The sequence below is a fragment of the Mya arenaria genome, chromosome 4, assembly GCF_026914265.1.
Source record: "Mya arenaria isolate MELC-2E11 chromosome 4, ASM2691426v1".
Classification (NCBI taxonomy): Eukaryota; Metazoa; Mollusca; class Bivalvia; order Myida; family Myidae; genus Mya; species Mya arenaria.
Window position 1 is genome coordinate 55,621,284 of NC_069125.1, and position 23,801 is coordinate 55,645,084.

General features: G+C 35.0%; 1 protein-coding gene across 3 annotated transcripts; it reads right to left on the reverse strand.

Annotated features, from left to right (window-relative positions):
* Nucleotides 1–452: 452 nt before the first annotated feature.
* LOC128232238 (aquaporin-3-like) lies at nt 453–14,214 on the reverse strand. 3 transcript variants are annotated; one of them, XM_052945684.1, is made up of 7 exons: nt 14,155–14,214; nt 13,863–13,934; nt 7,269–7,395; nt 5,437–5,574; nt 3,026–3,144; nt 2,646–2,863; nt 453–2,430 (listed from the first exon to the last, which is right to left on the reverse strand). In XM_052945684.1, the coding sequence occupies exons 2-7, from the start codon at nt 13,893–13,895 to the stop codon at nt 2,163–2,165; spliced, it is 903 nt and encodes a 300-aa protein (XP_052801644.1). In that variant the 5' UTR covers nt 13,896–13,934; nt 14,155–14,214; the 3' UTR covers nt 453–2,162. The 3 variants fall into 3 exon arrangements, with proteins under 3 accessions (XP_052801644.1, XP_052801643.1, XP_052801645.1); XM_052945683.1 differs by lacking the exon at nt 14,155–14,214 and having other exon boundaries at nt 13,863–14,062; XM_052945685.1 differs by lacking the exons at nt 5,437–5,574; nt 14,155–14,214 and having other exon boundaries at nt 13,863–14,062.
* Nucleotides 14,215–23,801: the final 9,587 nt, after the last annotated feature.

Genomic DNA, 23,801 nt, shown 5'->3' on the forward strand with positions numbered 1-23,801 from the left:
AAGGTTTTGGGTAGACCATTGATATGCCCAAACCGATGTATCAACTTGAACTATAATTGGGTAGGGGCAAGGATGATTTTGCATTATTTGTCTGTTGCAAATCCCCATCAATTTGATCAATTGTACTTAAAACTCATTGTTCTTGGTGTTTGATAATAATACAAATACATGTTCGTTCTTTCAGACAATATAAAAAAACTCAATGAGGCGAATGCTTTCGTATGATTGAGACTGACTTTTTATTGATAGCTTTGGAAGGTGCATCACTGTTAACGCCATTGGAAGCGGCTTAAAAAGTTTTCTATCTTCATGATTCTTTAAGCGATATGGTAAAAAAATGACATGAACATGCAGTTTCCCATTTCTGGACGAGGAAAATTTTATACATTAATCGTTTTGTTTATTTTTTTACATTTCTTAAGTTACAACATCTGCAAGGTATGTTACATGGATCTGTGACATTCACTGTACATGAGGTATTGTATGTTCACATGTCAATTAATAAAGATTTGTTCTCTAACACTATTGTGTCGCAAACAGTTCATCATGGATAGCACTCACCGCATTTTTGTGTCATTCCGTGACAGCAAAAGATGGATGTTATATTGTGTACAAGTACATAGAATAGCCATCTTAATAGATTTAATTCAACATATTAACTACTCAATGAATACTATATATGTTTTAAATACCCCGAGTACTTAATGAATACATACAACAATACCTACAAATATTTAGTTGGAGCATAAACTCCAAGATATATTTCAAAGCAATAAAAAGACACTATTAAAACAGTAATATCATTTCCATCAATGGACCGTTATGGACAACGCTTCATGCTTGTGGAAATAAATCCATGAATTCTTTGCCCATAACAATAATAGTTATGATATACAACTATCGCCCTATATATGTGTGCCCTATTCTAGTAAATGAATCTTCTGGCCACCGACCATACTCCTCAAAAAAGGACGAACTAAGATGCTCTTAGGGCAATGGCAACATTGTATGATATAAATGGCAACGGGCTTTACCCATGGACTTTAATCATTTCCGTAATGATCAGAGGACAAGGAGGCGATAGTACATGCTTCTACATGATACAGGACAGGTCTACGCTCCTAATTGCTCATATACATCTGAAACGTTACGTTTAAAGTTACAGAAAACTTTGTCGTCTTACATAATTGTCATTTTTGTGACGTCATTATTGCTGACACTGTCTATATACAAGACAAGTTTAAATGACTCTTTGTATCAAAACAGAAACGCAGTTTCCCTATGGAAATGTATCGAAGCAAGCCTACAATATTGCGTTCATTCATTTGCATTTAGCTTCCTGACTTGTGCATGTTGCCTTATTGTAACCTTAATTCGTCATCTGAGCAACTTGCTTGATGCTATATTCAATTCCGTTCATTTTCAAAGTTAATAATGGAGTTGTGATAATCTGTAATATGTCATTAAGAAACTTTATATTCTCGTAATGAACGAAAATCACATGCAAACAAAGCACTCTGTAACATGCCTGGAAGCAGAATGTAAAACACCAGAGGGCATGAGTTCGGAAATTTATACGGAACAGGACGGAAACTCTCGACCAAAAGCAATAAGTCACCGTTCCGTATCTAACTCTTTTTTAGAAGAGTTTTTTTAATTACCGACATTGCTAGCGCAATGCTACATGGGGAAATAATATGAAACACTCATCAAGAGACGTATTGCATCATGCTATGCAGTTTTCGTCGATGCTTGATGACATCTGTCATTCATATTGAATAGTAAGGAAGTATGAAGAGCTAGCTAGAGTGAAGTGTTCGCTGAAATAAGAATATTCAAAACGATTATATCTAAGATTAATAAATGCATTGATAATTGACCGCTTAGTAATTCCTAAAACATACGCATGCCTATTTACGCATAAGCAAACACTGAATGCTATTTTGAACTAGCCAAAGTACAAGAAGAAACTTCACGAAGTTAGCAATAAAGATGCTCAAATACAGAATTATAGATGGAATGAAGCAAGATACACAGGTAAGAAAGCAAGATGTGCACATTGGAATACAAGATGTAAATTTGGCTTCAGTACCTTTCCATATTCCCTAAGCGCCATATAAATCAACTGCATTAAGCAGTTTTCAAGAAGCTATTCAACTTTCCTATATTTTTGTGACGATGTTATTTGATAGTGTCCATTGATCGTCTTTGTTTAATTCATTCACCGAATACTTGTGCTTTTCTTGTCCGTGAATTCCGTCAATACCATTTACTCTGTCATCACAGTTAGTTGAATCGGCCGAGTTACCGCCCGTGGATGGGTTGTTATCTGGGAGATGGTTGCCAATCATAAGCTGGTATGTTGTCACGAAGGTAATTGTTCCAGAAATACACGCTGTTGGTGGGACCCAGAACCAGTAATTATCTCGTCTGAAAACAATAATAACATGAAACGAAACTAGTAAATGCAATTTATTAAACGACATGGGGACACCTGTACTTAAAGAGTTGGGATAAGTGTTAGGATGTATGCAAATTCAAAGTCGGTTTGTACAGTTTAAAATTAATCTAGTCAAGACTTTACATATCTTCCTTAATTTCAGATTTTTTTTATTTATTTTACTTTCTCTCAAAAACCTGCATACCTGAACACGTCAGCGCCATACCCAGCAAAAAATGCAAATAACCTTCCTGAAAAGTCGATGGACAAGTTGATAGGCGCGCCGGTTTGGACGCCGAAACCCATAATGATACCATACAGCATGAGGGCAAGTGCTATAGGGACCACGCCAGGGGCAGCGTTGGCGTTGTTAGGGTCAATGAGCATGCAAGTGCAACCCGTCAAGAGACCGCATCCAACAAACTTGAAATATATGGAAAACACATTTTGTTTTCGGAGTATTAAAGCATTAATACTATTGAACTCCTCCTAAGATTTAGCATAAACATCAGCACAAGTGGTGTTATGTAACAGTAAGAGTTTCATTAACTGTTCTAGAGCGTACACGCTGTCTTTATTACGTACAATATCAAAGAAACCTGTCCCTGTTGAGATGTCTTGGCTTGGGAAGGATGTGAAAATGCTGACGGTCGCCTGATCGCCGTAAACCTGCCGTACTCCACCGTCAAATGTGTTGATCATCTCTGTAATATTGTTTAAAAGACACCGTGTACGTTCATCATCATCATCATTATCATCATCATTATCATCATCATTATCATCATCATCATCATCATCATCATCATCATCATCATCATCATCATCATTAGATCCGAAAATCGGACAAAAGGCGACAGCGATTCGACTCTTGTCTTCTAGATACGCATATACCTGGTTCTGTCTGTCGATCACGTTTGGGTATTGAGCTTGTTGTAACATACGATGATGTCGAACTGGGGCAATGTTTATTTCCTTTAATCAGGGTACTTCGTGTTTTGAGACAATTAAACTAAGCGGTTCGAGGGTGTTCCAGATAGTTATTGCCATATTTTGCAATATGCTGTTGCATAGTTAAAGGTTGGAACACGTTAAGTTTCATATGGGTAATTGCAACATTTCTTACATCAGAAGACTTTTCACCCTTTCGAGTATGAGTTCTTTTATTCTATTACATTAAAAAATATGTACTATTATACCTCATTTTTGTCTACAATGCCAATGGTAGAATCCCATTACCCGAAAAAGAGATATTTTGACTATCAGACCCATTTTCAACCTTCTTGACACGTGACCAAGCGAAAATTCACTGAGGGTCAGTGTTAAGGTTACTACTTTCGTTTTGCATACGCGCATGGTGAACAAAAGCATATCATTCAACTTTGATGCAGTATGTGGATATTGTTGGTGCTTTGTATACTACATATAGTTATATTTTGTTTTGAATTTCGCTAAAGTTTCCGAGTCTCTCGTTTCGTTATATAGATCATTCCAAAAAACTTTAAGCAAATGGAACAACTAATATGAATTATTTCGAGTATTTTTTAACAGTCTGCGGGAAAAGTTGACTTTAATATAAGGGTAACAAACTGTTTTTCTTCTTATAAACTAAAATTAGCTCTTGTATGTTCCTTCTGTCCGTTAAAGAAACCTACCCGATTTCTTTCACTAAGTTACTTGGAAACTGATCTCGTCAAGCCTGTAACAATCCTTGCGACTTCGTATTGAATTTTCTCGACAAAATCTTTTTCAAATTGAGTACATAGATGGGGTCTAAGAAAATATATGATTTAACAATTTCCAGAGATACCATGTTAGTGATGTGATGGTGCCATGAACCGTCTTTGCTAAGTGTTACTCATACGTTTTTGAAATTTAACAAATGTGAGATTTGTCGAATTATAGGTAAGTCTTGGTTAGTTTCTCTGACAATATGAAAACAAAACACAACACATAATAACATCCAGATCATGATTAATGATTCTTGAATTACCTGGGTTTCGAGACTTGATACTGGCAGAAAGCTATCAAGAGGCTGGTTATGCTATTAAGTGAATCAGCTGTGTCATTTACATAAACCAGAAATAATAAATGACCCACTATTTTGGAGTTGATTAGACAATAACTTATTTGAAAGTAAAACGTGGTAATGTACTACTTGAGTCATTTACACTAGATTTATACATAAGTGGACGTTTTGTTATACATGTGTATATATCTTATTCTAAATTTATTATTCAATGTGCATTCCAGGCTTAAGTGATACTCATCTTCTAATATTTGACAAACCTTTCACATACGGTCATGCAAAGGCGTTGACTGTGTTTTTTTTCAATTTACCGGTTCCAACGCTTAATATTTGTGACGATAGCCGCAGTTAACACACAAATATCCGAAATTTCGTTACATTGAAATATTTGTGGTATGGTTGATCTCTAAAACTTGATGAATTATTTTAAAATCTAGCCCTGCTTAACATGTCTTTCCTCTATAAAATTTTCTTTTAACATGATATAACCAGGCTTCATATAAACCTAGAATACAAAGTAAATATTTGATGTGTGAACAACAATTTAGTTTGTTAGGATGCTGCTCATTATCATTTTCAGCAAGCCTTATACATTGTATAGTACTTATTATCCTCGGTATGCAACAGTTTCACCCAATAGATAATCATACGTTTATGTTGTGTGTTTTTTTCACATCAAGAAAACGTTTGCAGAATCCTTGAGTAAACCCCGAAACTCCTCCTGCATAATTTAAAATTGGGGAAATTAGTTTGCCAAACAGATCAAGTCAATGCTCAACTGATATGCTAGTGAACTTATACAGATACTTATTGATTTGAAATATGGCTTGCAGTGCTTATCCAGCTCATTTAGTTTGATTATCAGTATAAGATCCTTGCTTGCTAAACACAATGCCAAAGTTCGCAAATTTAGTGGTTATTTATAATTCAGCTGATGTTATAAAAATAAGAAAAATAAAAAAGTTATTACCGTTATAAACTCCAAACGTTAGTGAAGCGGCCAAAAAAGCGCCAATAAACTGACAGACAACATAGACAGGGTACCGTTTCCATGGCAACTTCCCGGTCATACAGAACATCAACGTAATCCCAGGGTTAACACAAGCACCTGAAATATGTATATCAACTATTTTGGCCAACTTACTAAACCCCCGCCCACCAACGAAAATCAACAACAAAAAATCAATAACAACACCACAAACAAAAATCCCCAAAACAACAACAAACACGCAAAAACAAGAACAACGAAACCGGCAATGTAATTGAAAAACCACTTAAGTGTGCCTGAAAATAGTATTGTGTGCTTCACACTCCGTAAAAAAAACTTTTTTGATCATCTTCTGTATTAAACATTCCAAGTATAATATATGAATTCTCATATTCATACTGATGTTGATATTCATTTTAAGTATATTGTTTCATATTTTAAATACATATAACATATCAATTAAAACAAAATATACAATGGAATTGACAGGGACCTGCCAAGAATCCATAACTGATAAGCCTGTTGGCTCAAAGCCTAATAAACACTTACCGAGAAACACACATTGCCACTTTACAGCAAAGACAGATAACATATGCATGTACATTCAAATTCATGTATTTCTCAATTGCGAAACAGCAGTTAACCTTGCATTTTAATTACGTTTTGTCATTCTGGTGTGTCAGTACCCCGCCTGCACGTACAAAAACACTAGGACAAATATATAAATGGTATCGGTTTTATTTGATTCATACTCTCACTCGGGCAAGGCCCATTCGACGAGTGCTCCGGAATTATTGTAAGTCTTATACAAAAATATTGGAGCAGAGTGCACGCACAGACAGAATGCAATTTTGGTAATAGCTACCCTGGTTCTTTTACGTGCACACTCGCGACCCCCATTTCACGTGCCTCCCGGAAGACGATTAAGTATTTTTAAGTGGTGCGGCGGAGAATCGGTCCCGCGACCCTTGGATTGACAGACAAGTTTGTAACAACTATTCCGCCAGTACATACTTGATTTGTATGTTTTCGCCATATATGTGTGGTTCTGACTAACATACCAGATTGAACAACAAGGCCATTTAATGGACACCAGAATGACACTTTTATGTGTCGCGTTGTCGATCTAGCGTGTATGAAAATGCCTTATTGCCGACCTTGTTTTGTCGATCTGACGTTGCCGAACTCGCCAGAACGACACATACATGGCATAAACAAAAAGGCAAAAAATAGTGTTTGTTCTTCCAGATCGTTTATTTAGGTTTTTTAAGTCAAGCTTATGCAATTTACGTGTTCAGACATGAGTAAATGAAAATAATTGCTAGATATGCATGGGTAACGATACAGATGGCATTTTTATTTCGTCAGCTTCACTGATTTAAAAAGCCGCAATCGAAAAGATGCATGTTTAATGAGTACTACAGCAGTAATGCACGTATGCATGTGCATGGGTATAACATATGGGCGTATTACCATTAGTAAATATATAATCTTTTTTTTGGAAAATTTGTAACATAATTTTGTCTGAACTAAATTTATTTGTAAATGATTTAAAATATGATACCATACTTAAATATAAATTTATGCAGTTAACATAAAAGATAAAAGTGGCCGACTTTTGCCACGCCGAAATGGTAACTGCGCCAAATCGACCCTTTACCGTTTAATTATGTCATATACAAGTTTACTGGACTTGAGACAAGATAAACAAACAACACATTGTAATAGGATATTATATAACAAAGATATTCATACATTCAAATCAGTTAAACTGTACAAATTCAATTGATATATATATGTGTAATCTCCCTGACCGGAAGCGTTGATCCCGCAGTATACAGCGATCATGAGCCCCGCCCCAGCGGCAAGGGCCCGTCCTGGGACTGTGCTAGCCTCCCCGTGGGACAGGATCGATTGAGCACCGGACGCGTACACGAACAGCTGTAACAATCACGTGTGCTACATTAACCGATATTACAGTTTGTACTTCTTTTGTCGCCAATGCGACCTCTGTATTACGTTTGAAATTTGAAAATTATTTCTCAAATAATGCCCAGACGCCTTGATATGGAGAAAATAAGTTATTTTCCCTGTATGCGGTCCACATGATCAAACTCAATTGCATACGTGATAAAACAATATGTGAACATGTGAATGTGTCATCGTTCATACTTTGAATTTTATGGAACACATCACGGCGCTAGCTACACCCGCGTTTGATGTACACAGTGTGTGTTTACCACGTGATTGATAAATTGCGTCCAAATTGAATCATCGGAATGCAATATTTTGCTTCGAATGAAGACTTTAAACAAAGATAACTACTATTTCTTCACCATTTTAACTGAAACATAGCGCCGTCTTCGCCACTTACAGAGCTTCGCCTTCGGTCTTTTACCAGAGTTTGATTAAGACTTAAGTTTCTTAAAACACTTCGAAAACCTTTTCACCAAACCGCCACCAGACCGATGAAGCTCTGCCAAAAATACTTTTAAAACAAGTCTGACGAAGAGTTTGAGGAAACTAATCACCTAATCAAACTCCGGTAATGAAACGAAATCAGAGCTCTTTAAGAGAATTACACTGGCCTTTGCTTCATTCAAAATAATAACTTATGGTGTAATTTAGCACGTGGTATACACACACTGATATTGGTTCACCATTTAAATTACGAATACAAAAGTTCTCTAATACATGTTTAACATTGTTCAAATGATTTCAGAGATGTTCTTTATGACGTTTACATTGATAGTGTACTCTCAGTAATCAGACTAAGTCTACACATGTTCGTTAATGTCCGGAAACTTAGCCGTATCCGCCATCTTGTACAGAGTCTCGCGTTCCGGTGAGCAAAATGATGGCTTCAATTACATATACAAATTCGGCAGACATTGCTGAAAGGTCGCCTTAACTCGTGTGACATTTTTTTACCAAAATGTTCTCCTCGCGCTTTATTTGATAGTTTATGAACTTTAAATGCACTTTTGACTTGTATAACTAGTTACATGTATGACTAAGCATTCACTTATAAAAATCGTATATAATATTTTATTGCATGCTTACGCTTTGGAATATTGCATTATCAACTGAATTATAAATTACTAATAGTATTACTCATGCAAGATGTGTGTTATAATAATTCAACCGAGGCAATAGTTAAAAAATGAAGTGTTTTGCAATTCACAAGTTGTATGATGCAGAGCACATTGTCGTTCAACGTATTATACTTAACATTCATGAACAGTAATCGAATGGAAGGGCCTACGATGGGCAAGTTACCAAGTCCATGAAATTATCATCAACATGTTTTAGCAAATGCATACTAAACAATGCAGTTGAGACATTGAGTCGTTCCCATCGTTCATTTCACACCCATTTTAGTAAGAAATTTGAATGAGTAATGATACAGAAAGTACACTGTCACAACCCGTAGATATGATTAATACTATAATTTGGTTCCATACTACGTTGAAAACCGCATGGACAGGCCCAGTAGCTTATGAGTAACATGTTACATTGCCTTACGGACACGGAATGGGAGCCAATATTACACATGCAGCAACATATCTTTTATAATACGATCATTGAAACTCACAATCTCTTTAAAATACTTTTAAGATTCAACCTCATACTTGTCCAAACATTTATCAACTAAGTTTTTAACTAAGCAAATGAATACGTCATTTACAAAACGCAATAATATTTATGAATCCGGTTGTCTTTTACCAACTATTGTGGAAACGCTTTTGGACGCTCAATCCAAACAAAAATGAATCGATTTGTAAACATGTTTAGGAGCACTGAGTCTTACAATTGTCTTAACACTTCCATTTCAACAATAACAATGTAAAATAAGCCACATAACTAGCAGCAGCTTGATAACAGTGAAATTATAAGTAAAATTAAATTTTTACGAATTTTACTAAATTTATTTATTCATACATTGTTGCACATAAATAAGTATTACATAATCAGTTACAGACATCAACCGCAAACGAATACTCCAGTCGAAGCAACACCCCCCATCCCCAAAAGTATCTAGTCATACAAAGGCATCAACCCGGTTTGTCCTTTTATCCCAGTGGCTGGTGCATTAGCTTCTCACCAAGGCAGCTCGGGTTAGATTCCAGGCCTGGGCACACGGGAGTTTGGTAAGTGGTCGGTCACCAAGTCGGGCAAGTGGGTAGTTCTAGCGTGCTCCACCCCCCCTCCCCGCCTGAGCGAGCATTATTCTTAATCCTTTAGAATTTAATTTAAATATGTTCATTAAGAGTTTACTTAATATCTGTTCATATATATGTTCATGTAAAGCTGGATTTGACTGCAGCTTATGAAATGATTTATCATAGCCTTTGTGAAATGTGAATGTTTGAAAATCCAGTATCAGCCAGTTTATGAAAATCCAGTATGATCCAGTTTATGAAATGATTGATCATAGCCTTTGTTAAATTTGAATGTTTGAAAATCCAGTATCAGCCATTTTATGAAATGATTGATCATAGCCTTTGTGAAATGTGAATGTTTGAAAATCCAGTATCAGCCAGTTTATGAAATGATTGTTCATATCCTTTGTGAAATGTGAATGTTTGGAAATCCAGTATGAGCCAGTTTATGAAATGATTGATCATAGCCTTTGTGAAATGTGACTGTTTGAAAATCCAGTATTAGCCAGTTTATGAAATGATTGATCATAGCCTTTGTGAAATGTGAATGTTTGAAAATCCAGTATGAGCCAGTTTATGAAATGATTGATCATAGCCTTTGTGAAATGTGACTGTTTGAAAATCCAGTATGAGCCAGTTTATGAAATGATTGATCATAGCCTTTGTGAAATGTGACTGTTTGAAAATCCAGTATGAGCCAGTTTATGAAATGATTGATCATAGCCTTTGTGAAATGTGAATGTTTGAAAATCCAGTATGAGCCAGTTTATGAAATGATTGATCATAGCCTTTGTGAAATGTAAATGTTTGAAAATCCAGTATCAGCCAGTTTATGCAGTTTGTTGTTTTAATGTTAATTAATATTGAAACAAATACCATCAAAAATCATTCTAGAAGGGATATCACGAAACAATAGTATTATTTAAAGAGATCAAAACACTCTTGATATAGTTACTGTTTCCTTTATATTTCAAGGGCTTGAATAAAATGTCAACAAAACAATGTTCAGTACGATAAAGCAACGTGTTCGGAAAGAGCAGAAACTATAACAGTGTGTGTATACCACGTGATAAATTGTATACCACGTGATAAATTGCGACATAAATGCTTCATCGGAAGGCATTATTTTGCTTGGAATGAAAACTTTAAACAGAGGTAACTTCACCATTTTTTCACCATTTTAAATGAAACATAGCGCAGTTTATGCCGCTTACGGAGCTCCACCTTCGGTCATTTACCAGAAATTGATTGAGGGTTTAGTTTCTTAAAACACTTCGACAAACCTTTTCACAATACGGCCGTCTGACGGAGCACTGTCAAAACATTAGTTTGGAAACAGGTTTGTCGAAGTGTTTAATGAAACTAATCACCGTATCAAACTTCTGTAATAACACGAAGGCGGGACTCTGTAAGCGGCATAGACTGCCCTTTGTTATCCCCCGCTGAATCGAAGATTTCGGGAGGGGGATATTGTTTTGGCGTTGTCCGTCCGTCATTCCGTTCGTCCTTCCGTCCTTCCCTCGGTCCGTCCGGTACCATATCTTGGTAGGCATTGATCAGAAAATGTTCAAACTTGGTCAGAATGTTCCCCTTGATCATATCTCGACCTGTTTTAAAATTGGGTCACATGGGTCAAAAACTAGGTCACTAGGTCAAATCTTAGAACAATCTTTTGAACATACTAGAGGCATTATACATGGTCAAATATTCATGAAACTTTATCAGAATGTTTTCCTTGTTGAACTCTTGGTCGTATAAAAACTGGGTCACATATGATTGAAAATTAGGTCACTAGATCAAATCTTAGAAAAATCTTGTCCAGAACCATATCATGGTCAAGTTATGTTCAAAATTAGTCATGATGTACCCCTTGAAGAAATATGGACCACTTAAAAAATGGGTCACATGGGGTCAAAAATAAGTCACTAGGTCAAATCTTAGAAAAAACCTTTGAAACACATTAGAGGCAATATGTATGGTCTTATATTCATTAAACTTGATCAGAATGTTTTCCTTGATGAACTCTTCGACATATTTTAAACTTGGTCACATTTAATAAGAAATTAGGGCACTAGGTCAAATATTTCAAAAAACTTGTCCTAAACTATTCTATGGTTGTGATTGGTCTGATTAAGTTCAAACATGGTCAGAATGTTCTCTTGGATTAAATTTCGACTGCGTTTTAAAAGTGAGTCATATGGGCCAAAAACTAGGTCACTAGGTCATATCTTACAGAGATCTTGGGAACACTCTAGAGGCAATACACCTGCTCTAATTTCAATAAAATTTAATCAAAATGCCTCAATGAAATCTTGGAATAGTTTGGGACTAGTAGGTCATGTGGGGTCAAAAATGAGGTCACTGAGTCAAATCTTAAAAAAAAACTTGTGGACACTCTAGAGGCTAAAATTTTTGCAATATATCTGGCCAATCTTCATGAAACTTGATCATAATGTTTGCCTTGATGAAATCTTAGATTAGTTTGGAACTGGTTAACATTGAGTCATAAACTAGGTTTCTTGGTCAATTCTAAATGTACATTTATATACATTTTTTTTTTCATTTCAAACAGTTGCAATCAAACTCAAACTCATATATATATTTCATCAACAATTGATTTCCATTCCTTGTCTTAGCCCAATCAGGCGGGGGGATAACAATTCAACGAATTTGCTTGTTTTATTTAAATTGGTGTAGTTTAAGAAAAGTTATCTTTGATTTAAGTCTTTAATTTAGGTAATATGTTGCCTTCCGACGTAGCATATATGACGTAATTTATCACGTGGTATACATACACTGATTAATATAGACGAAGATTTTGGTTTTACCATTATTTATGACAGATAAAAGTACATCATGCATAACCATTGCATTAGATAGACACTTGAACAAAGAATGTACCAAGATATGATAACAGGCAATACAAAACAATACTTTAATTTCCCAGAATTGCGAAGTAACTAAAAGTGTTGCTTTATGTGTACCTTTTTTCAAAGAAAAGAGAGGCGTCCATGTCTATCGTAGAATTTGTAAATACCTATTTATATCTGACTTAAAATATACACTGAAACTTATGCATCAGTCAATTGTAACCACGCCCCCCCCCAGGTCCGGGGAATAGCCGGGACTTTAACTTTCGGTGCAGCCAACCCCGGGTAAAATCGGGACGAACTGATTGTTAAACCCCGGCCAAATGCCCCCGCACCTCAGAGACTCTATATAAGGCCCAATCTCCGCTAAATTTGACGCTATGACAAAACCACCGCGGTCACCCGGCCCTGCGGGGCCACCTGGAAAGTAGAAACACGGCCCTTTTCCCCGGCTATCCCCGGTATAGCCCCGGACCTGGGGGGGGGGGCGTGGTTACAATTGACTGATGCATTACAGGATATGACGAGCAATCATTTTCACTTATGGAAAGAAGTTGAAATCACTGAAATAACAATGCATTTAGTAGTACTATACCCTTGCATTCATGTACAGATCACGCACAATTTATATTATCCTATAAAAGGTTTAAGATAGTTGGCTGCATTTTAAAGATTTTAATCATTGTTTTAACTTTTAAACACATGTTATATGAAAACAATCGTATACGACTATGACTTCCTTGACGACAGTTTCAAATTTCCCATGTCATTGTCAAAGTAGTAGTAGTTGGTTAAAGATAACCACAATATACAGCGCCCCTAAACGTCCTCATTCAATTTTATAAAAAAAAATACTCACGTTTTGAATCATATATCTACTAATAAATCACAATTTGAGTTAGGGTGATAGTTAATTGCATGTATGCATTTATGCAGCTTGAAAGGCTTCAGTAAATATTCACAGCCACGGGTTATGCTAGGTTTTATATCTATATCACAGTTAATAATAAACTGATCATGGACTCCTTGGTTTCAGGAACGTGAAAAAATAAAACCATCACACATTCAACTCATTGCATGCTGCAGAAAAAAAAACCTTGAGGAAATTACCAGTGAATTTTGATGAAATTAGAGGTTTTTGACGTTAGCGTGGTCCATTGTTAAATAATAACACATCTACAAACTTCATCTGAGAAATCTTTATGACGTTATCATTAACAAAGCTTTAAGCAATTAACGTTAAAGAGTATTGCATATATTTTGGATAATATATAGTTATTGCGTTCAATTAAAAGTAAAGGTTTCTGATGTTAATGTAATTTTATCATAATCGACATTACCACGATTTGATCAGTACGGATATTATTTTACTCACAGCTAGCATGAATGTACACAGGATCTCCGACATTGCGTCCGTGATCCACTTGTTCCGGATCCGACCAATTCTCTGGAGAGTTAATGGTTTCATCATAGATTCAGTAACAATTCAACAAAATATGATGTTACAGTTGTTGAAATATCCGCTCACATTGGGTTTACATGCAAAGTCAGAGTAGTTTTGCCCGCATTAGCAAACTTAACGTTCAACCACTTTATACTAAACAAGCCCGCTGAAAGCAATGGACCTTAAAGCATTTAAACTTATATACTATTTAAAAAAAACTTACCGTGCTCTAATTAACGTTTTTAAAATTAATATTAGATAGTGCTGTTTCATCATTTATTTTAATTGTATTCGTTCATCTGTTCGTTTTAGTTTTGGAACTAGAATTTGAAAAACGTAATCCCTGCAAAACAAACATCACTCAACTAGTCAAGTAGTAGCCATGTCTTCTGAGCAATTTACTTCTTGATTAAAAGTATCTTCCATGGCCGAGAGTGTAAGATAGGTTCATTCCGACCCGGCGCGAGGGTCGGGATGAAACTATCTTACACGAGCGGCTATGGTAGATGCTTTTTCTCCCACCTCAGTTAAACAAAATTAATTAAAACTGTATTTTTTGCTGGAACTCTTTTGTGCTTAGGGAAAATAATTGCGTATGGATATGCGATAGCACGTGGTTGTCATGGATACGCGCGCAGTGAGCCAGTTAATGTTAATAGTCAAATCGGTCTTTTTAAATAGTTCTAAGGAGAATGAAGCATTATTTCTTGAATGGTGCGTAAAAACTGTTTTATGGTGACATTTGAAGCGAGAAATAATTAATCAGCATTCTAAATATTACCATAAGAAAAGATTTCCTTGATGCTACTGACGATAGTCTTCAACAAGGGAGGTAATTACAATGTGGTGACTATTAAAAAGGAGTTCCATACGGGCATTTTTTCTTCGCCTGTGGGCAAGATAAGAATATCTAACATGGTTAAATAATAAGATCTACTTATCTGAGGTGGGAGAAAATAAACGCTTTCAGCATAAAAGTTAAGGCTTCGAGGGATATCCGAAGAATTGTTTTTTAGTCATTTCAGTCACTTCATATTTTGCTAATTACAATTATAAAGAATGAATTTGAACTTAGAGCAAACAGAACAGCTTTGTACTTTAAAACAACAAAATAATTTAATTTAAAAACCGAATTTGATCAAATTTGCCGCGCATTATACACGCTGTCATGAAAATATGCATCATATAAATTATGGGTAGTTTGTTATAAAGTCTGACATCTGTACATAGCTCACCACAAACATTAAAATCAATAAATGTTTACGAATGCTTCAATAAGTGCAGTAAGACTAGACATGGGCTCAAAAAGCGGGGGCCATTTTGAATGTTGTCTTGTTTCCATGGTAACCTGGAGGATGCCAACTGTCCAACCTCGCTAAAATGCACTTAAGACATCCCCAATCACAAATATACCGAGTAACGCTCAGGACAAAAAAATGCACACACATACTTTTAGGGATAAGACTATAATTTAAAGCTACATTTGCCTTGTCCGATTTAAGTTAGGAAGGTAAACCGTGTAATCCAACACAATTAAGTTGCGTACATCTACTGAATCAGATAATATCTTCACCTTTTCAACCGAAAAGTATGACATACATATCTAACAAGTGTCAAGTGTTCAAGTTAGAGATAAAAGTAAAAGAGCTTGACTATAACAGTGGTCACATTTATTTTTATTTTCTAAAAAAGAAGCACATTTTACGCAAGACATAAGCAATACTTAAATTGCTGAGTTTAATAAAAGCGTTGAAAGCGTTGAAAGGCTGTAGGCGCGACAAGCGGGATTTTATTTTTTAACAATAGAGTGTGAAGAATTTACTGGTTTTCTGTCACCTCGAACGTTATGAATCTGGAGGTGTTTTAACGTTGTCACAACGTTATTTTGCCAACGAATACTTAGAGGTTAATACACGGCGTAGCCGGGCCGTTGAGTGATAATTGGCCCGCGGGACTCATAATAGCCCGAGACGTATTCGAGGGACATTATGAGCACGAGGGCCAATTTTCACTCAATGGCCCGGCTACGCCGTGTATTAACCTCTTTAATACATATGTATGTTTTTCTTATTTTGCAAGTTTGTTTTTTAAAGTTTACCTGCTATCCAGTTGTGCATTCTCATTTCGCTGTCGCTTGACTACGATGAGTTAACAAAATGCTGTTTGCCTGTTTGGATCACTCTCAAAAACTAAATGATAAAAAGTACAAACAGGCAAACAGCATTTTGTTGTCACTTTTATGTTCCCATTCCAATTGCAATTGATCACTTTGAAAATTCCACTACACGTCTATCCGAATTTTTCTGTACGAATCACTGACATCTGTCTTTTCATGTCCTGAATAACTGAATTCAGTTCAATAAACATGAACAATTAGCATGTAGAACAACTGTTTGTACTTAAATAAACCAACATATACTCGTATTAATGATGTCAACATGTATGAACAGTTGCTGTTTTTCAAGTAAATTCAATTTTGCCGATTCCTTTGTTTTGTTTTATGAATGTCAACGTAGATTAAAAAACGCCGCACTAACGGTCTACACTGGTTATCAAACACTAGCATATCTTCCTAAACTGCGTTCGCGTTTGCCTCCCTTTAGAATTTTAATACTAAATATGTTCAAGCAGATCAATATTTTTTTTTATTTATTTAATCAAGACATTATTTTTGCAGTCGCCAACATTGATTTAAGGCGAAAATTGAATTCACGTACGAGCGTTAGAGACGGGCCGCAAAATAATAATCGAAAATCGGCCCTGGCCGCAAAACTAATAATCGCTGAGTCATGCCTGGCAAATAATCGCGAAATCCCTGTACAAATGTGTTACTATATATAGTAATATATGTATTAAACATTCTTCATACAACCTTGTTACAACGTTATAACACGCCTACTAAACGCTAGCATCACGGCTTAACGGTGATGCAAATAAAATGAGCCGTCGACACTACCGTGGTGCAGCTGTGCATTTTGTTTCTTCGGTCATATATAAGTATGACTTATATTTCATCTGATATTTAAATAACATGGACATATTTCGAAAATCTGAGAAAGTGGTATCGTGTTAGAACCCTTTTACTACAGGTTGGCTACAATGTCGTTTCAATATGACGAATAGCGGTGCGATAAGCTTTTCCCCTGATTCGGAGTTATTTTAAGAATTGCAAGCATTTAAACTACATTTCCGTGCATAGATACACCGTAAGAACATGTTGGTGCTTGAAAAAATAACTGTTATATAAAGTACATGTTCATACGTCGGCACATATCAAAACCTACAAACTCTTTTCGGCGCTGTTTATCTTTCGATGTCGCTGTGGAGTAGTGGTTAACTGTAATAGGTGAACCGATACAAGAGAACACTAGAAATGCTTCCAAGTAATTTTCATTTGAATTGTTAACAAATGCATTTTACGGTAAGCCATTCATCATTAGGATACAGAGATGTAGTAGTGCATTTTAGATTATAACATCGAGATAAACAATATGTATATAGATAAACCATGATATTTTCTTTGCAAGGATTACATTTTTGAATGTCAATACAATGAGGCTACTCTTATGGTATATATATAGCTTATATCAATATATATATACAATATATTTTTATACATATATATTAAAGGGAGTCAAAAAAACAAAAACAAAATCGATTTAGTATTTTTTTATGTTTTTGTATTAAACAACAAAATGTCTATATCGCAAAACCTCTCGGTAGCATTTGTTTTGTACTCATGATGGATGTCTACCTGAAAAGTCCCAAACACTGTAATAGCGGAGAGGTTCAACCTTACAGCAGCATAATGCATATTGCTTAGCCATGTGTTAGTGAATAAATGTGAAAACATTATAAAGTATAAAAGCTGTGGCTTTACAGGAGCATAAATGTTTCTTGATTATAAAAAAAACTTTGATATTACGCACGCACTCTTCAATGAATAGCTTCACCACAATGCAAAAATAGTCTTATGATTGAATTAAGTATAATTCCTTTATGTCTAAATTTATGATTTCACCATTTTTGTGACGTACAATCATGAATTAAACTATTGAAAACGAAATCAAAACACTTCTAATAAATAATTGCCAAACAAACCAGAAAAAAAGGTATGTTGTGATACTGTTTGTATGATATGTATAGGTAGCATTCGTGTTTAAACTTGCATGTTGCCGTGATGGCGTTCCTCTGGATGACCGAAGTTATTCCAATCCCGGTATGAGCATTGACGCCCATCTTCTCCCTCTCCACCGTAAAAGTCGTCAGCGGAATCCATGTCATTGTAAGAGTCTCGATCATATGGCCCGATGAGTTGGCAAAATTGGTTGAAATGATTGGAGTACGGCGGTTTTATTTAAAAGTACATTTACTTGATATTAAAAACTGCTTACATTCCTTCATACAAATCCCCATACAATAAAACAAAACAAATAAATATACCAATTTTAAGGGTTTTATAACGCTCATTCTGAGCACATCATGGTTTTCAGGCAAAAATGTAATTCAAAATGCACTTTCTTTTCCTTGAAACTGAAACGTGCATATATACTGGCCGGTTCTCCTTCATGTGTAATGTATTTTGTTATGTCTATTGCAATGTCTATTGGTATGTCTATTGTAATGTCTATGTTATCCGAGTTGTCTTGTGTCGTTTGGTGTGTGTCTCTCTGTAAGTCACTGAACCGTGTGTCCTTTAACAAAGTCAAAGTTATTGCGGGCAGCCGGGCTTTTTCGGATATGTTACTGTAGTTCCAGTTGTGTTTTGTTGCTGAGCATATTTCAAAAGAATATTTTCTCGATTTCGAACGCACCTACCCCGACACATTGTTTATATTCCATTGTGAAACATATTCACCATGAACAAATGCTACGATGACCGACGTTGGAGTAATACACTAACACTGTTGCTTTTAGGACACGATAAAGTTGTTTCCGGGCGGTTTTATCCACAGTTACCTGGTATTTTGACTGCATTTTTGGTCAGTCGAGCTATCTGATTCGAGCGATTCGGTCCCTGGGGTGATCTCTTGGACTGAGAATTATAAAATTCTTATTAAGATTGTATGAAATACTTAAACATTTAATATGTAAAACTATACGACCAATTGTGGAGTATTTATTTATTATGTGTATCATAGAGTCCGATCGCTCGACTGGCCAAAAATGCAGTCAAAATACCAGGTTACTGGGGTTTTATCATCGCCGTTGTGCTGGAAGAGAAGAGGCTTCACATCTGGATTTCTTTGAGTGTTCTCAGATTCATTGGAACCAAACCTTTAATTTACGTGTTTTCATATATGGGTGAGTAATGGACTTATGTAGATACAGATCGTTGGATGGGATTCTTAAGCTATTGAAGAGAGTAACATCAACTGTAGTTTAAAAGAAAATTAAATGTCATTGAAATATTTTCACCCTGCATTGATCATAGATAAGGCACCTAGCTACCTACCTACATCTAAATGTCTGTAAACACATTTTTTTTAAAGCTTTGTACTTTAGTAGCTATGTTAAAACTAATTGGAATGCATGGACTTATGTTTTTCCATGCAAGCATGCACACATCCTCTGAAAATTTGTAAAATTGCATTATGTTTAACTGCAATAGATATTGCATGAACTTCTTTCTTTTTATACTCTGCTAAAGTTTGTTGCTAACAAACATGATACGCTCATCTCCGCAAGTAACAAGAGACCAGTTTGATGCAAATCACCTCAATCTTGTTTTTATTCGTAAACCACCTTTTAAATTATCCTATTTATTGCAAATGATTATGCGCCCCTCTTGTGCAGCATGATGCTACCGATGATGGGTACAACGTGTCAATGTGGATCAGCAATACCGACCCCCATGATGATTCCATTCATCACCGCCGTTGTTGAAGCCGTCGGGCAAGCCTGGCTTTGCAGTAAGTGCCTGTAAGTGATTAGCCATGATCAAAGTTCTGCTTATGTCTAATATAGGCATATTGTGTTTTATATATTAACGCGTTGAATAAAGTTAATAGACTGCACACTAACGATAGCTGTGTAATACTATTGGGATATACAGTTATTCTAAACAGTAACTGTTGTTTTGATGAAGGAAACAAACATTTTTCAACCTATGTTATCAACGACACCACAGGTGCTCGTCACATTGCCTGAATACAGTCATACATACTTATTTCATATTTTCTTATTTTTTTTTTTTTTTTTTTTTTTTTTTAATTATTTATTTATGTCGGTCAAGATAGTGAATATGTGTCATTTAAAAAAAATATTCCACATTTTTTTTATGAAAGAAAATTAGTATAATATATAAATAAATATAAGATAAACATGTGCAAAAAATCATCAATTCCAAACGGACCTAATCAATAGAGCGTAGTTCCTAAAATATTTGTGATAATCTAACATTTTTTACTGTTCTGATAAGGTAAGATTCTCATCTACAAGAAAAATATAACTTTTATGCTAGTAAGATTGACCATTACGGCATATTCAAACAAAATGCACCGACCAGAAGCTGAAATTTGCCATTACGAAAGAACCGGGAGGTTGAAAAACAACGGATTTCCCCCCCTAAAACACGTTAAAAACAGACTGACATGCAAACTTTCCGTATGCATTACAAAGAGAAGCTTAATATATCATTCCTACCGTTAAAAACTCGTTGAGTAAGACGAGAATTTATCCAAATAGAACGTTTTTTTGTTGCATTAATTTATTTATATATTATACTAATTTTCTTTCATGAAAACTTGTGGAATATTTTTTAAATGACATATATTCACTATTTTGACCAAAATAAATAATAAAAAAAATAAAAAAAAATATATTAAAAATAAAAAAAATATAAAAAAATGTATAACTGTATCCAGGCAATGTGACGAGCACCTTTGAACGACACCATCGTACTTTACATACATCAATATGCGCACGTTTTCGATTTCTGGCGCTTCATACTCGAATAATCGAGCCTCACTAGTGGCTTGTTCTGATATGGCCAGTTTCTGATGCAACAGCTAGTTTAATCATAGGTATCGAGTGCCTTCCCCCGAGGCGTCCAGCATATAAAGACAGGAATCGGAAATAAAGATGTTCATCAACTAAGGTGTCATAAGTCCAGCGGACTGGACCTAATTTGGGAGGGAGAACACTATAATAAACAAACACGTTAGGTTTATTTCTGTTTTCTTTAATACAGTGGGAAAAGGGGGAGCTGACAGTTAATAAAAATGAAGGCGAAAAGTCAGGAAAGAAAGTCTATATTGTTAACAGTCCGCCCCAGTAGGTAAGCATGTGTAGCTCAGTCTTTTTTTTCTACTTTTACATTTAGTAGACACATATAAGTTTTAATTTAACTTATTCTTTTTATTTTCACACAATCGCATTTTGTTTTTATAATGTCGCATTTACCTGTCTTAAGTATGTTTCGTGTGTTTTATGAAATTCTATTGATGTCGATTTTATATTTGTTTACATTACTGTGTAATTGAGTATATTTATAAAATTAGGCGTTTAATCAAATAAACAAGTTTCAAGTTTTTTAAATAAAGTAAAACGATAAACGCATAGATAATACGGAAAACAAATCCGTAATAGCTGTTCAACGGATTGAAAACTATAGCAATCAAAGTGCTGAAAGCACTGATGGACTATGGCTTCATTTAGGGGAATGTTGATAACCATGTTCTAAGCATTAAACAAATCGGCTTACATCACAAGGGGTCACTGTTTAATGGGCTAGCTTAAACTTTAGACTAAAACTGCTTGCAAGCTGCAAAGGAAATTTTAAAAGTGTGGGTAGAGGGAGGGGGAGGGGGGGCTAAAGTGTTTAATCTGATAAAGTCATAGTTCTTTTGAAAATCTCAATGTCGTTAAATCACACCTAAACAAATTAATTTACGTGGTTGGCGTATGTTAACCAAAGTACACATACTTGTTTAATTTGATTAAATCATTTTATATCAAAGGTTTGTTATTTGCAGTTTCAGAGAAGATTTTCAATGATGTAATTATATCCTATATAGAAAACCTGTCACCTCTTTTTCAGGGGAGCTTTAAACCACAGGGCCATCCTTTGGATAATATTTGTAAAAGACATCAATAAATGCAACAGTAGGCCATTCTTGTATTGTCCTCTGTCTCTGTCCTGATAGCTCCCTATCTCAATAGTTGCAAATGGTTGTAGGTTCATGATTCTCCTGGTCATTGGTCATACAGAAAGATGTTGAATGTAGAATCAAGAAGGTTTCATTTCAGGCACTCCGAATTTAATAGAACTGTAACATTTGGTGTGCCTAGAATTTGTAAGATTCCTAGACAACATGTATCAAGTGTTGCAGTACATTTACTTTACTACAAATACTTTTACCCGTCCTTGTAAATCTAAAAAAGCTTTCATTTCGCAAAAGTAGTTCATATATTAAACTATAATAAGGTTGCTAAATCAGAGTTTGAATAATTTTGATATCTAGATGTGCCTTTAATTGCAGCAATTTAATGTCCAACTCATGATGTCAATTGAGCTGGTTAAGCAATACTGCATTTCCTTGGTGTGCATTATATACTTGAATAAGCAAACAGTTTTTGCGTTGGAAAGTACAATGTATTGACAATGTTACATGCAATTTTCTTGACCTGACTCCATCCAAGCCTTAAATCTTAGATCAACATGTACTTGGGGCTATGTGTTTTATCAATGAGAACTATAAATTATGTTCAATTTAGTGTCACTTATGATATATCATTCCGAATACAAAAACACTTGCATTTTCTTTAAAACCACTAGCATTAATATTCTATGTTATGATAAAACCATTGCCAAGGTGGTAATTTGAAAACACTAGAAACTTTATCTGGTCAGGGTTTGACATAGTCTTTCTAGGCAGCTGGACTTGTTTTGCAGTTACTTTGAAAATCTTCAAAAGCTAAACTGATCAAGACTGGAGCAAATCCTCACAATACCAAAAGGGATTTTAAAGACTTACGAGATCATTCTCATATCACCAATACCATTACTTTTTATCTACAAACTTAAGTCAACATAAAAATGTTTAACATTAATATTGCAATGAATAAAACATATTGCAATAGCATAGCAATTAAGCCTAAACATGAGATTTCAACATTTTCCAGATAAACAATAAATAAGTTTACTTAATAATTTTCTCGATACTTACACAAGCTGGAAAATGGTCTCTTTTTGAATACTTCACATATTTCAAAGCTTTCATCATTCAAACTAACATTTCGCTTGTTATTTCAATATTCAATGATTTGGTAAACATTCATAAATGATGGTTAAAATTAAGATTCATACTAATCATGCCTACCAAGAACACCTGACTGACCAATTAGAATCCAATTTCGGCAGGGCTTATTGGTGGTTCAGTGAAATCAACCATGACCTCCCACAATATGCACTGATCAACAGTAAATGCATTGTTTCCATTGTTCTTATTTTCATAAAGTTAGAAAACAACTGCAGTGAATAAAATTTATTCCTTATCACTGAGAGAAAGTTTAGAATGAACGAAGCCGACGGTTACATTTAGTGGGATATCAAATCCTACAAATGTATTCATCATTTTATGTAACCGTATTTAGTATAAATGTTAAAGTTTTGAAAGTCTAAAAAGTTTCAATTTTTGTATATTTTGTGCTTCATTTAATTTCATTGAAATTTGTTTTTCTTAGTGTTCAATCCCAAGCATACTTGTTCACATTTAATTGCAAGAAAAGTCTCTAAATTATGATCTGAATAAATATTTATATTAATGTTAGGTCACATAAAAGATAAACAATGTATTGTGCCTTTTAAAAATAACAGTTTTTCATCTGTTTAAAATTATTTCAAATGCTGTGCATTGAAATTTGATT